Source organism: Hyperolius riggenbachi, chromosome 3, assembly GCF_040937935.1.
Source record: "Hyperolius riggenbachi isolate aHypRig1 chromosome 3, aHypRig1.pri, whole genome shotgun sequence".
Classification (NCBI taxonomy): domain Eukaryota; kingdom Metazoa; phylum Chordata; class Amphibia; order Anura; family Hyperoliidae; genus Hyperolius; species Hyperolius riggenbachi.
In genome coordinates, this window is record NC_090648.1 from 145,501,104 (window position 1) to 145,514,695 (window position 13,592).

Below are 13,592 nucleotides of genomic sequence, written 5' to 3' on the forward strand. Positions count from 1 at the left end.
CACACTAGAAAATCAAACCCGTGGAGGGAGTGCTCAAGCTAGAAAATAGGGATGGCGCTGCCAGTTGCTGGATACACATCGCCTAGTGCGAGTGTCTTGAGGAGACTGACTCCCTTCTTCTCCTTAAAGAGACACTGAAGCGGAAAAAAAAATTATGCTATAATGATTTGTATGTGTAGTACAGCTAAGAAATAAAACATTAGGAGGAGAGACATAAGTCTAATATTGCTTCCAATACAGGAATATTTAAGAAACTCCAGTTATCTATGCAAAAGAGCCATTGAGCTACGCGACTTTCAAAGTCGCAGAGAGCTCTGTCTTTCTGAAGCTTGTTATCTCAAGTGTTGCATTGTATTGTTTTTTTTTCTGCAGAGGACAGTTCAAAAGTTCACTAGCCTGCTCTGTGAAATCATTTAGAATGCTGAGTAGTGTGTAAACTGCAAATATTAGAGAATAAAGCAATGTTATAAAAAAAACTGTATAATTGAAAATAAAAATATGAGAATATTTTCTTTGCTTCTAATGTTCTAGTAATTATCTGTACTACACAACCAATTCATTATAATCATAATTTTTTTTTTTCGCTTCAGTGTCTCTTTAACGACAAGTTTTTACACAGCTGCAGACAGATTTTGCCTGTGAGCAAATCTTGCCTTGATAAAGGGGCCCTGCGTGGCTACAAAACGGCCCTATGCTTTTACATGGAACCAATAAAGATATTTCTTTGGATGTGCCAGCTCTTTACCTGTTTTGAACATTACATAGAGGGCGTCATCCCTCTTTTCTAGCTTGAGCACTCCCTCCCTGGGTTTGATCCTCTAGTGTAGACAGTACTACTATTCTGCACTTGTGCAGTAGCACATACCTGATCAGAATATGCTATTAACTCTGGGGGCCCGAGCAGGACGATACTACTGCGCATGCACAGGAAGGCGTAGTGGTTCTATTTATTAGGGGCAAAATTATCCAATAATATATCTGCATGCACTAAAAGTAAATAAATCCTTAGGATAATAATATCATCGGAAGATGAAGTCAGAGTGCTTTCAGTAAATGGGATGACAACAAGGTGTGAGTGACAGACCTAGTTTTATATAAGGAACGGAATCCTGCAGAGGCTGATCACACATACAACACATTTGTGGATGTATATCGAGGCCCAAACAAAGGAAGTGTCTGAGGAACTCAGGAAAGGAGTTGCTGCTGCCCATCTCCAGCTGTAAAAATGTTAACTGATTTTTTCTGGGAAATATGATGAGTAGTCTGAATGTATGGCCAGATATTACTAATGTAACCAAAGTGCAAATATGTGGCTAAAAGTGATCTTGTTACGTATCACAGGTCGTTTTCTAGAGATGCACATGTACATGACCTCAGCTCTCGGCAAGAATGATATGAAGGCCATTGGGCTACAGATGGCTCTGGACCTTCTGGCCAAAAAGGAGAACAGAGATTCCATTACAGGGCTGAAGACCCGAACACAGCCTGGACGCCCAGACTGGAATAAAGTATTACTGATCACACAAAAACTATTGCTGCCTCCTTAATAAAAACAAAACAAACATCATAATAATAAGAGTTCTTCTTGCTTTAGGTGTTTCAGAAAATTGAAGAGGAGAAGAAGGGAAAGGTGCAGGTGTTCTTCTGTGGCTCTCCTGCCCTGGCCAAAGTCATCAAGGCTTACTGCGAGCAGTTCAACTTCAAATTTTATAAGGAGAATTTCTAGTCTAGTCATTTCGTTTCTCTTAAATTGTGAAAAATTACTTAGCATGGTCAACTTAAATTTGTTTAAATTTAAAGTAGCCGCTGGATAGTGTACTGGGTATGGGCTCTGCCTTTGACATAGGGGACCAGGGTTTGAATCCTGGCTATGGTCAGTACCTATTCAGTAAGAAGTCTTTGGGCAAGACTGCAGGGTGGCCCCTTGAGTGTGACCTTAGTGGCTGCAGCTGTTAAGTGCTTTGAGTCCGGCAGGAGAAAAGCGCTATACAAATGTTAGGATTATTATTAAAGGAAATACATTTAACTTACATGGGGCTTTTTCAAGCCCTACAGTCATTCTGGTCCCTCACTTCCCTGTAGTCGTTCTGGTCCCTCACTCTTCTGTAGGGATGATCACAGATATGCAAATTGTTCCGATTTGATGCAAATGTATGGAAATATGTGCAGCTTGACAATGGACCAATCAATTTAAACCAGGATTTAAATTAATTAGTCAATTTTCAAACTGCATACATTTGCATAAAACGTTGCATAATTTTGGAAAAATTTGCATCTCATTGATTATCCCTACTCTCCTGTAGTCATTCTGGTCGCTCACACCCCCCCCCCCCCCCCCCCCTGTAGTCATTCTGGTCCTTCACTCCCCTGTAGTTGTTCTGGTCCCTCATCCCCCTGTAGTTTTTCTGCTCCCTCACTCACCCTGTAGTTTTTCTGGTCCCTAGCTGTTGTTTCGCTCCGATCCCTGCACCTGCTGTGCTCCTCCAAAAGCTGCATGCCTCCTCAATTGTGCTCCAGTAGATGGGAGCATTCTGCGCTTGTACAGTTTGTAAAAATTGCAACAGTGCATTCACCAAACACTTTAAGCTACAGGATTGCAATCGAGGAAGCGCACATCTGGGGAGGTGAGTTTGCTAGCTTACCAAGGAGCACAACTTCTGCAGGGATCAAAGCAAAACAACAGCAAGGGACCAGGATTACTACAGGGGGCTGGACTAAGCTGTAGGTAAGTAAAACTGGGGAAATGCTTTTACGTAAGATACCGTTTAAGTTACTTTAACATAGAAATGTTCTTTAAAATCAGTACAACAAAATTCACTAAAGAACAAGCTATTTATTGTCCAGCGCACACAGGCAACAGTTAAGATGGGGGAGACACCTTGGTGGCCCATACAGGCTCTGGGGCAATTGCCCCCGTTGCCTCTATAGTAGCGCCGGCCTGAACCTATTTCTGTACTGCATGTTTGCTTGTGTTGTCTGTCCTAGTTATTTTCATCTTTAGAGAAATCTTTCCAGCTGCTGCTCTGTGTGTATTAGATGAGGTTATTCTGTGTGATACCTGAATTACTGTTAGCAGTGTGCAGCCCTGGAAATCCCTCTGCTAATAAACGCCGCAGCATCTAATCACTCACTCACAACTTATCACTTGTTCATTGCTGGATGTGCCAATAGCCTCTCTCAGGAAAACCTGAGTACTCTGACAAGTGCAGCTGTCTTTGGCTCTTGTCCTCCCAGCGGCCCCCTTCAATATCTTCATTTAGATGGAAGAATAACAAGTTACCGTTAACAATCCAATTTACAAAGTGTGTCTCCTCATTTAATCTGTTTCTTATCTGCCTGTCAGACTCCTAGGACTGCAAATCTGTCTCTGAAGGGCATTCAAAGCTAAAGCATTTTTGTTTATATTAAACAAAGTGAACAGAAAGCCATTTCTGAACACATTTGCATGTCTATTCAGCAGCACAGAAAACTGTTCTCCTAGTATCACTGATTAGGCCTGGTACATACAGGCAGATCTGTGGCCTGTCTTGCAGGCAGTCATTCACTCCAATCAGTAATCAGTAAGAGTAGTGGATTAATGTACAGGTGTGAGAAATAGCTCTTTCCATCCAGTCTCTTATTTCCAAGCAAATTTCCATTCCTATCTTAATCACTTAAGCACAAGGGTTGTTTTCAGCTTAAAGGGAAGGTCCAAGGTGATTAAAAAAACAAAAATCTATTTACCTGGGGCTTCCTCCAGTGCCTGGCAGCTGTCCTGTGCCCCTCGCTGCAGTTCTGGTGGCTTCCGGTCCCTTCCGGTGCAGATGCCGACCTCGGCAGGTCAGCATCTACTGTGCTTCAGCGTGCGGAACTACTGCACCTGCGCAGTATAGTCCAATGACGTTAGCGTGACTCAGAGAACCACCCGTGCAGGCGCAGTAGGCATCTTACACCGGAGGGAACCCCGGGCCACCGGTGGGGTGCAGAGGTGCAGCAATGGCACAGGACAGCTTCCAGGGGCTGGAGGAAGCCCTAGATAAGTAGATTTTTGTTTTTTAATTACCTCAGACCTTCCCTTTAAGGACATAAGCAATTTTCACATTTAAGCGCTCCGCCCATGCATGATCTATATCTTTATTTGCATTTTAAAGGGAAAAACAAGGAAAAACTTGAAATAATTAAAAAAATTGCTACTATAAATTAAAAAAATGAAGGTGCAAGTGCAAAACTTTCTGCTTTGTGTTTTTTTTGCACCCAATCAATAATTACAAGACCGTATTTACAAAAATAATTGTAATATACCCTCATGACTTACATAGTAAAAAAAAAGCTGAGTCTGTAAGCTGACTATTTATGTTTTTTTTTTTTTTTTTTTCTTTTATTGCTGTCACTTTTTATTTTTTACAAGTGTTTTATTTTGGAAACTACGGAGGAAGGGGGTTACAAGAGGTTAAATTCCTATTGTAAATTATTTTTTTTTAATGTATTTTATTATAATTTATTTTTTGCCCACAAAATGGTGGTATACACTATCCTGGTTACCAGGAATTATTTGATTACTTTTGACCAGAAACGTTTACTTTTGTTTTTCTGAATGAACAAGGCTCCTAAATGGAGTCATGTTCATTCATTCCCAGGTATTTTAATTGGTTCAGGGAACAATTACTGATGTTTAAAGAGAACCTAAACTGAGAAGGATATGGATGATTTTTCCTTTTAAAATACTACCTGCTGATCCTGTGTCTCTAATACTTTCAGCCACAGTCCCTGAACAGGCATGCAGATCAGGTGATCTGACTGGAGTCAGACTGGATTAGCTGCATGCTTGTTTCAGGCGTGGGATTCAGCCAGTACTGCAGCTAAAGAGATCAGCAGGGCTGCCAGGCAACTGATATTGTTTAAAAGTAAAAATCTATATCCCTCTGTTTAGGTTCCCTACAACATTTACATGCATGCGCGACTCTTAAATACGCATGTCCTGATTGCTTTAAAAATATTTAAACTGGACCATTATAAAAGTCCAATTTGAGTTAAAGGGAAGGTTCACGGAGGGTGGGTAAAAAATAAAAATCAATTTCCACTTACCTGGGGCTTCCTCCAGCCCGTGGCAGGCAGGAGGTGCCCTCGACGCCGCTCCGCAGGCTCCCGGTGGTCTCCGGTGGCCGACTCGACCTGGCCAGGCCGGCTGCCAGGTTGGGCTCTTCTGCGCTCCAAAGCCCGGAACTTCTGCGTCCCACGCCGGCGCGCTGACGTCATCGGACGTCCTCCGGGCTCTACTGCGCAGGCGCAGTAGTTCTGCGCCTGCGCAGCACAGCCCGGCGGACGTCTGATGACGTCAGCGCGCTGGCGTTGGACGCAGAAGTTCCGGGCCTTGGAGCGCAGAAGAGCCCGACCTGGCAGCCGGCCTGGCCAGGTCGGGTCGGCCACCGGAGACCACCGGGAGCCTGCGGAGCGGCGGCGAGGGCACCTCCTGCCTGCCACGGGCTGGAGGAAGCCCCAGGTAAGTGGAAATTGATTTTTATTTTTTACCCACCCTCCCTGAACCTTCCCTTTAAGAGGTTGATATCCTAATTAATTGTTCACGCATACACACAGTGTGACGTGCATGATCAATATTTCCAAGTAGGTCCAATCACTGAACTGCAGATCAAAGAATCAGTGATTGATTGGTTGAGTCCAATCAGTCTTCCACTGTTCAAACAATAAGCCTCATATAAACGTATGAGGACTGTTTCCTGGGTGGCATTAGGAATCAATTCCTTGAGCAACAGTTTGGTGCCAAGACTGTACAGATGCATTGCTAGCTTACAGGATATCCAATGATAGGTACACATGATACACTTTTCTGGCAGATTTACCTGCCAGATTGTTTTTTTTCAACATGTCTGATCTGAATTTTCAACGATTTTCCAATCGATTTCTATTGAAGTGAAAGGAAATTGATCGGAAAATCAATGGAAATTCAGATTGGTCATGTTGGAAAAATCGATCTGGCAGGTAAATCTGTCAGAAAATTGTATTGCCTTGCTGGGCTTCTTTTGAGGAGTTATAGCAGTCACATGCTCCGCTACATCTACATTTACATTCTTGAGCTGAACCAAACAAATGTGACAGTTCTGGGAAACAAAAAGGTCTCCTCCTGAACCTTGCCTGAAAATATAGAGCCTGTAAGTAATTTGGGTGCAGCTGTAAAATGCTGCTGTAGCTGCTTGGTTCAGTACAAGCCTATCAGGCTACACGTTGCTGCTGCTGTGAGTGATTGTTAGCTGCATTGAACAGAAATAAAAAGGCTGCAGATACAGAGAGAAAATCTTTTTTTGAACTTGAATGATATTATTGGCTGACTTTAAAAAATTAAAAATGTGTCAAGGACTGCAAGGGCCGATCCACGATTGGGTTAATCGCTCTGAGTCAGAAATTCGGTCTCCCTGTCACTTTGCGCATAGATGCCCATATGTGGATTTGCAATCTATGAATCGACTAGCCGAGAGGATCGTTTTGACAACAAAGGATTCACCACCACACACATACAATTTCAAATGCTTGCCACCACATGCTAATAAAGGAGCACAACCATAACTATACTAATACACTAAAAACACTTAAAGGGACACTTAAGTCAAGCAAAATAAATGAGTTTTACTCACCTGGGGCTTCCACCAGCCCCCAGCAGCTGTCCGGTGCCCATGTAGACTCGCTCCGATCCTCCTGTCCCCGCTGGCGGCTACTTCTGGTTTCGGCGACAGGCGCCGACAGGCTGGGAACACGAGTGATTCTTCACGTTCCTGGCCACAATAGCACCCTCTATACTCAGTATCTAGTGGAATAACCATGATTTGCAACCACAGCATTCATGTATTTTGGCATGATCTCCACCATCTGCCTTTTGATATAATTCGATAAGTTTTCAATAGGGTTCAAATCTAGAAATTGGGCTGGTCAAGACACACTCTTGATCTAGTGATACTCCAATCCAGACTCTCATCCCTCCAACCCCCCACCTTTCCCTCCCGGCAGTGTTGCGTAGAGTATTGAGTTGGGAAACAAAGTCATAGCAGAAGGAAGCAAAAAAAATTTCTAGGACAACCTTGTATGTGAGATGATTTATACATGGTTCATAAAGACACATCTGCCTTATTCCAGCCTTGCTGAAGCACACCCAGGTCATCACTAGCCCTCCTCCATATTTTACAGTTGGTGCAAGACATTGTGGTTTGTAGGCTTCTCCAGGTCTACCTGCTAGTGGCACCATAGTAAATAGCGGCTACACCTGTTAAATAACGTTCACCAGAGCCACCCAAAATGCATAATATGATATTTATCATATTGAGCATTGCAAATTTCACAGTGTAGCCGCTATATATAATGGCTGCACCTGAAAATTATCGTTTTTGCAGCGGGGGTCAGTTAAGCTGGGGGGTGGTTAAAGGACAACCGAAGTGAAATGTGGCATGAAGGGCTGGTGCATGGGTGGTTTCCCATATATGTGGGGTTTTGCCATTGTATGACCAGCTATGATTAAGAGCTTGTAGCTCAAACCATGTCAGCAATTTGATGCATGTTCCTGTGTTCTATTGTATGGATATGTCCTAGAATAAAGATTTGAAAACCTGGACAAGTGTGGACCTTACTCTTCTACATTTTTTTCCCAGAGCTGTATACTGTGAAGTTCAGGCGGTCGCAGCCAGCACACAGTAAACAGTTGTATAAAACAAAAGTCCATTTATTTTGCAGCTGTAACATAAACAGCTTTACTCCAGCATGAATTGGAAAATAAATGGCAAGCTTACTTCAGCTTTGTAGTCCATATAGCAGTAGTGATAGTCCATCTTATTCAGATACAGTTCATTTAAGCCAAAGCCATACAAACAGCAGTCCAAAGTATGGTTTGGCTTCCAGCAATGTCTTCAAACAGAATTGTCAGGAGCTAAGCAGCACACATGCTCCTCCACATCAACTCCACCCTGACTGCATGTGAGCTGCTTCCTGATATGCAAACAGGTTAGAGCTTACCTTCAGCTCTACAGAAAACCAGGTGTGCACCCGGGTGGAATGGGAAGGCCCGCCCATTCCGGGAGTCCGGACCTGGAAAAAACAACAAAGGCAGCAAACTGGCTTGCTGCCAAACAATACCTGGACTCCCCTTCCAGGTACACATCTCGTTTTAAAGGGACCACAGTCCAAATAATGGGGAAATGTACCTCCCGTCCAGCACCCAGCCCCAATGACCCCTACAATACATATAAACTCATGAACAGGTGAGCACACATAATACAACCAAAATGTATCTAACTAACTAGTGCAATTAATTGCAATAATACAAAAAAAAACAAAAAACTAAAGCATCAATATATACAAGTATTTACAGCCAGGTATGCCGTATACAGGAAGCAATATACAAAGTCAAGGAAGCTGGGTCAAACCCAGTGTCATCAGATAACTAAGATGCAGCCCAAGTACAACAGGCAAAGCAAGGTCACAGACAGGCTAAGGATCAGCATTAGAAATAAAACACAGGCCAGGAACAGATGTAAAGAATACAGAGGCCAGATTTCAGCAGTATTTAGAGAAGGCTATGTAATGTCCTTGCACGTGCGGAGTGGCCTTCCTGTATGGGATAGACATGTGGGTCTTCTGACTGATATGACAAAGCTGGAGATAGCAGAAGGACATCTACTGGTAGGAGTTGGAACTACAGAATAGTTGGTAACTCTGATACCACTTACAATTGAAGCCGAGAACTGAAGGTCATCTGAGCAGGGCGGTACCTGGGCGGGTGCTGCGGGTGCATTGCACCCAGGCGCCTGTCTCTGACAGGCGCCGCCCGGCCGCCGCTCACCCCCTCTGGCCGCGGCTCCCTCCCTCTCTCTCTCTCCCTCCCTCTCTCTCTAGCCGCCGCCGCATCACTCAGACCTCGATCAGGCGGCGACCAATCGTGCGGGCGCTAGAACCTAGCACACCGCACTGATATGCGGAAAGGACATCACTTCCGCATACAGAGCGGGTGCGTCCAGCGCCCGCTCGTACTGGTTGGGTCGCCGCTGATCCTGAGGTCTGACATTGCAAGGTGAGGGGGCGGTGGCGGAGGCAGCGGCTAGAGGGGGGGCCTCCCTGTCACTCACTCAATACCTAAAGGGCCTCCCTGTCACTCACTCACTACCTAAAGGGGCTCCCTGTCACTCACTCACTCACTCACTACCTAAAGGGCCTCCCTGTCACTCACTCACTACCTAAAGGGCCTCCCTGTCACTCACTCACTACCTAAAGGGCCTCCCTGTCACTCACTCACTACCTAAAGGAGCTCCCTGTCACTCACTGCCTAAAGGGGCTCCCTGTCACTCACTCACTACCTAAAGGGGCTCCCTGTCACTCACTCACTACCTAAAGGGGCTCCCTGTCACTCACTCACTACCTAAAGGGCCTCCCTGTCACTCACTCACTACCTAAAGGGGCTCCCTGTCACTCACTGCCTAAAGGGGCTCCCTGTCACTCACTGCCTAAAGGGGCTCCCTGTCACTCACTGCCTAAAGGGGCTCCCTGTCACCCACTGCCTAAAGGGCCTCCCTGTCACTCACTCACTACCTAAAGGGGCTCCCTGTCACTCACTCACTACCTAAAGGGGCTCCCTGTCACTCACTCACTCACTACCTAAAGGGGCTCCCTGTCACTCACTCACTACCTAAAGGGGCTCCCTGTCACTCACTGCCTAAAGGGGCTCCCTGTCACTCACTCACTACCTAAAGGGCTTCCCTGTCACTCACTCACTACCTAAAGGGGCTCCCTGTCACTCACTACCTAAAGGGGCTCCCTGTCACTCACTCACTACCTAAAGGGCCTCCCTGTCACTCACTCACTACCTAAAGGGGTTCCTGTCACTCACTACCTAAAGGGTCTCCCTGTCACTCACTCACTACCTAAAGGGGCTCCCTGTCACTCACTGCCTAAAGGGTCTCCCTGTCACTCACTGCCTAAAGGGGCTCCCTGTCACTCACTACCTAAAGGGGCTCCCTGTCACTCACTGCCTAAAGAGGCTCCCTGTCACTCACTCACTACCTAAAGGGGCTCCCTGTCACTCACTCACTACCTAAAGGGGCTCCCTGTCACTCACTCACTGCCTAAAGCGGCTCCCTGTCACTCACTCACTACCTAAAGGGGCTCCCTGTCACTCACTACCTAAAGGGTCTCCCTGTCACTCACTGCCTAAAGGGGTCCCTGTCACTCGCTGCCTAAAGGGCTCCCTGTCACTGCCTAAAGGGCTCCCTGTCACTCGCTGCCTAAAGGGCTCCCTGTCACTCACTGCCTAAAGGGCTCCCTGTCACTCACTACCTAAAGGGGGTCCAGGCTGGCTACATATACTGGGGACACTGGCTGTTTGTCATTATGTGCATTTACTGGTGAAAAGCTGTCTCTTATTATGTGCATTTACTGGTGAAAAGCTGTCTCTTATTTTGTGCATTTGCTGGTGAAAAGCTGTCTCTTATTATGTGCATTTACTGGTGAAAAGCGGTTTCTTATTATGTGCATTTACTGGTGAAAAGCAGTTTCTTATGTGCATTTACTGGTGAAAAGCTGTCTCTTATTATGTGCATTTACTGGTGAAAAGCAGCCTCTTATTATGTGCATTTACTGGTGAAAAGCGGTCTCTTATTATGTGCATTTACTGGTGAAAAGCGGTCTCTTATTATGTGCATTTACTGGTGAAAAGCTGTCTCTTATTATGTGCATTTACTGGGGAAAAGCTGTCTCTCATTATGTGCATTTACTGATGAAAGGCTGTCTGTCATTACGTGCATTTACTGGTGAAACACTGTCTTTTATGTGCATTTAGTGGGGAAATTTTGTCAGTAAAAATCGTTTGTCAGTAATTTTTTAGGTATTTGTCAGTAAAAAATAATGTGAAAGCTTGGCAACACTGGCAGGCTGTGCGGCGCAACGGGAAAGATACAGGCAGCCCACCTCACGCTTGGGCTTGGCGGGGGGAGGAGCCAACGACAGCGAGCAAGAGTAGGGTGGTCGCAGGCAGCCATAAATACGCAGTGTGTGACTGCATCACACTCGCAGAGCCTCTCAACCTGAGTCAGTCCAGAGACTAGCAGACTCGCAGGTAGCTAAAGCCAGCCAGGAGCAAGCCCATGGAAGAGGGGTAGGAATGGGGTATCACATGCATGCCTCCCTGTCACTCACTCAATACCTAAAGGGCCTCCCTGTCACTCACTCACTACCTAAAGGGGCTCCCTGTCACTCACTCACTCACTCACTACCTAAAGGGCCTCCCTGTCACTCACTCACTACCTAAAGGGCCTCCCTGTCACTCACTCACTACCTAAAGGGCCTCCCTGTCACTCACTCACTACCTAAAGGAGCTCCCTGTCACTCACTGCCTAAAGGGGCTCCCTGTCACTCACTCACTACCTAAAGGGGCTCCCTGTCACTCACTCACTACCTAAAGGGGCTCCCTGTCACTCACTCACTACCTAAAGGGCCTCCCTGTCACTCACTCACTACCTAAAGGGGCTCCCTGTCACTCACTGCCTAAAGGGGCTCCCTGTCACTCACTGCCTAAAGGGGCTCCCTGTCACTCACTGCCTAAAGGGGCTCCCTGTCACCCACTGCCTAAAGGGCCTCCCTGTCACTCACTCACTACCTAAAGGGGCTCCCTGTCACTCACTCACTACCTAAAGGGGCTCCCTGTCACTCACTCACTCACTACCTAAAGGGGCTCCCTGTCACTCACTCACTACCTAAAGGGGCTCCCTGTCACTCACTGCCTAAAGGGGCTCCCTGTCACTCACTCACTACCTAAAGGGCTTCCCTGTCACTCACTCACTACCTAAAGGGGCTCCCTGTCACTCACTACCTAAAGGGGCTCCCTGTCACTCACTCACTACCTAAAGGGCCTCCCTGTCACTCACTCACTACCTAAAGGGGTTCCTGTCACTCACTACCTAAAGGGTCTCCCTGTCACTCACTCACTACCTAAAGGGGCTCCCTGTCACTCACTGCCTAAAGGGTCTCCCTGTCACTCACTGCCTAAAGGGGCTCCCTGTCACTCACTACCTAAAGGGGCTCCCTGTCACTCACTGCCTAAAGAGGCTCCCTGTCACTCACTCACTACCTAAAGGGGCTCCCTGTCACTCACTCACTACCTAAAGGGGCTCCCTGTCACTCACTCACTGCCTAAAGCGGCTCCCTGTCACTCACTCACTACCTAAAGGGGCTCCCTGTCACTCACTACCTAAAGGGTCTCCCTGTCACTCACTGCCTAAAGGGGTCCCTGTCACTCGCTGCCTAAAGGGCTCCCTGTCACTGCCTAAAGGGCTCCCTGTCACTCGCTGCCTAAAGGGCTCCCTGTCACTCACTGCCTAAAGGGCTCCCTGTCACTCACTACCTAAAGGGGGTCCAGGCTGGCTACATATACTGGGGACACTGGCTGTTTGTCATTATGTGCATTTACTGGTGAAAAGCTGTCTCTTATTATGTGCATTTACTGGTGAAAAGCTGTCTCTTATTTTGTGCATTTGCTGGTGAAAAGCTGTCTCTTATTATGTGCATTTACTGGTGAAAAGCGGTTTCTTATTATGTGCATTTACTGGTGAAAAGCAGTTTCTTATGTGCATTTACTGGTGAAAAGCTGTCTCTTATTATGTGCATTTACTGGTGAAAAGCAGCCTCTTATTATGTGCATTTACTGGTGAAAAGCGGTCTCTTATTATGTGCATTTACTGGTGAAAAGCGGTCTCTTATTATGTGCATTTACTGGTGAAAAGCTGTCTCTTATTATGTGCATTTACTGGGGAAAAGCTGTCTCTCATTATGTGCATTTACTGATGAAAGGCTGTCTGTCATTACGTGCATTTACTGGTGAAACACTGTCTTTTATGTGCATTTAGTGGGGAAATTTTGTCAGTAAAAATCGTTTGTCAGTAATTTTTTAGGTATTTGTCAGTAAAAAATAATGTGAAAGCTTGGCAACACTGGCAGGCTGTGCGGCGCAACGGGAAAGATACAGGCAGCCCACCTCACGCTTGGGCTTGGCGGGGGGAGGAGCCAACGACAGCGAGCAAGAGTAGGGTGGTCGCAGGCAGCCATAAATACGCAGTGTGTGACTGCATCACACTCGCAGAGCCTCTCAACCTGAGTCAGTCCAGAGACTAGCAGACTCGCAGGTAGCTAAAGCCAGCCAGGAGCAAGCCCATGGAAGAGGGGTAGGAATGGGGTATCACATGCATGCGTAAAGAGGTGGAAGGTGTGGGTGTGATTAGGCAGGACTTGGGCGCGGTTAATTTAACCACTCCCATAGGCGCCAGAGAAAATTTTGCACCCAGGCGCCAGGCACCCCAGGCTCACCCTTGCATCTGAGGATGGTGATCAGCTACATGCTGGTGAACAGAGAGGGTTCTGCAGTCCAGTTAATAATGCCGCCACCATCAGGTAAGGGAAGCCATCTCATAGATACTACCATCACTCCATTCCTTGAGGTATGGCCTCTGGCTACTCTATAAGCCAAGCAATGCCCTAAAGAAAACCATCCAGAGCCAGAGCTGCCTGTAAACAAATAAGGCATCCCACTGCTATAGTTCCCTGAGCTATACCCAGATCCACAAGCCATAACC

General features: G+C 46.4%; 1 protein-coding gene across 3 annotated transcripts in view; it reads left to right on the plus strand.

Annotated features, from left to right (window-relative positions):
- The window catches only part of NOX5 (NADPH oxidase 5), a 69,056-nt gene extending 67,330 nt beyond the window's left edge, over window positions 1–1,726 (plus strand). For all 3 annotated transcript variants that reach the window (XM_068272444.1, XM_068272446.1, XM_068272445.1), the window contains exons 15-16: window positions 1,342–1,508; window positions 1,595–1,726. In XM_068272444.1, coding sequence (XP_068128545.1) covers window positions 1,342–1,508; window positions 1,595–1,726 — 299 coding nt within the window. The remainder of the gene's footprint in view (window positions 1–1,341; window positions 1,509–1,594) is intronic.
- The last annotated feature ends 11,866 nt before the right edge of the window (window positions 1,727–13,592 follow it).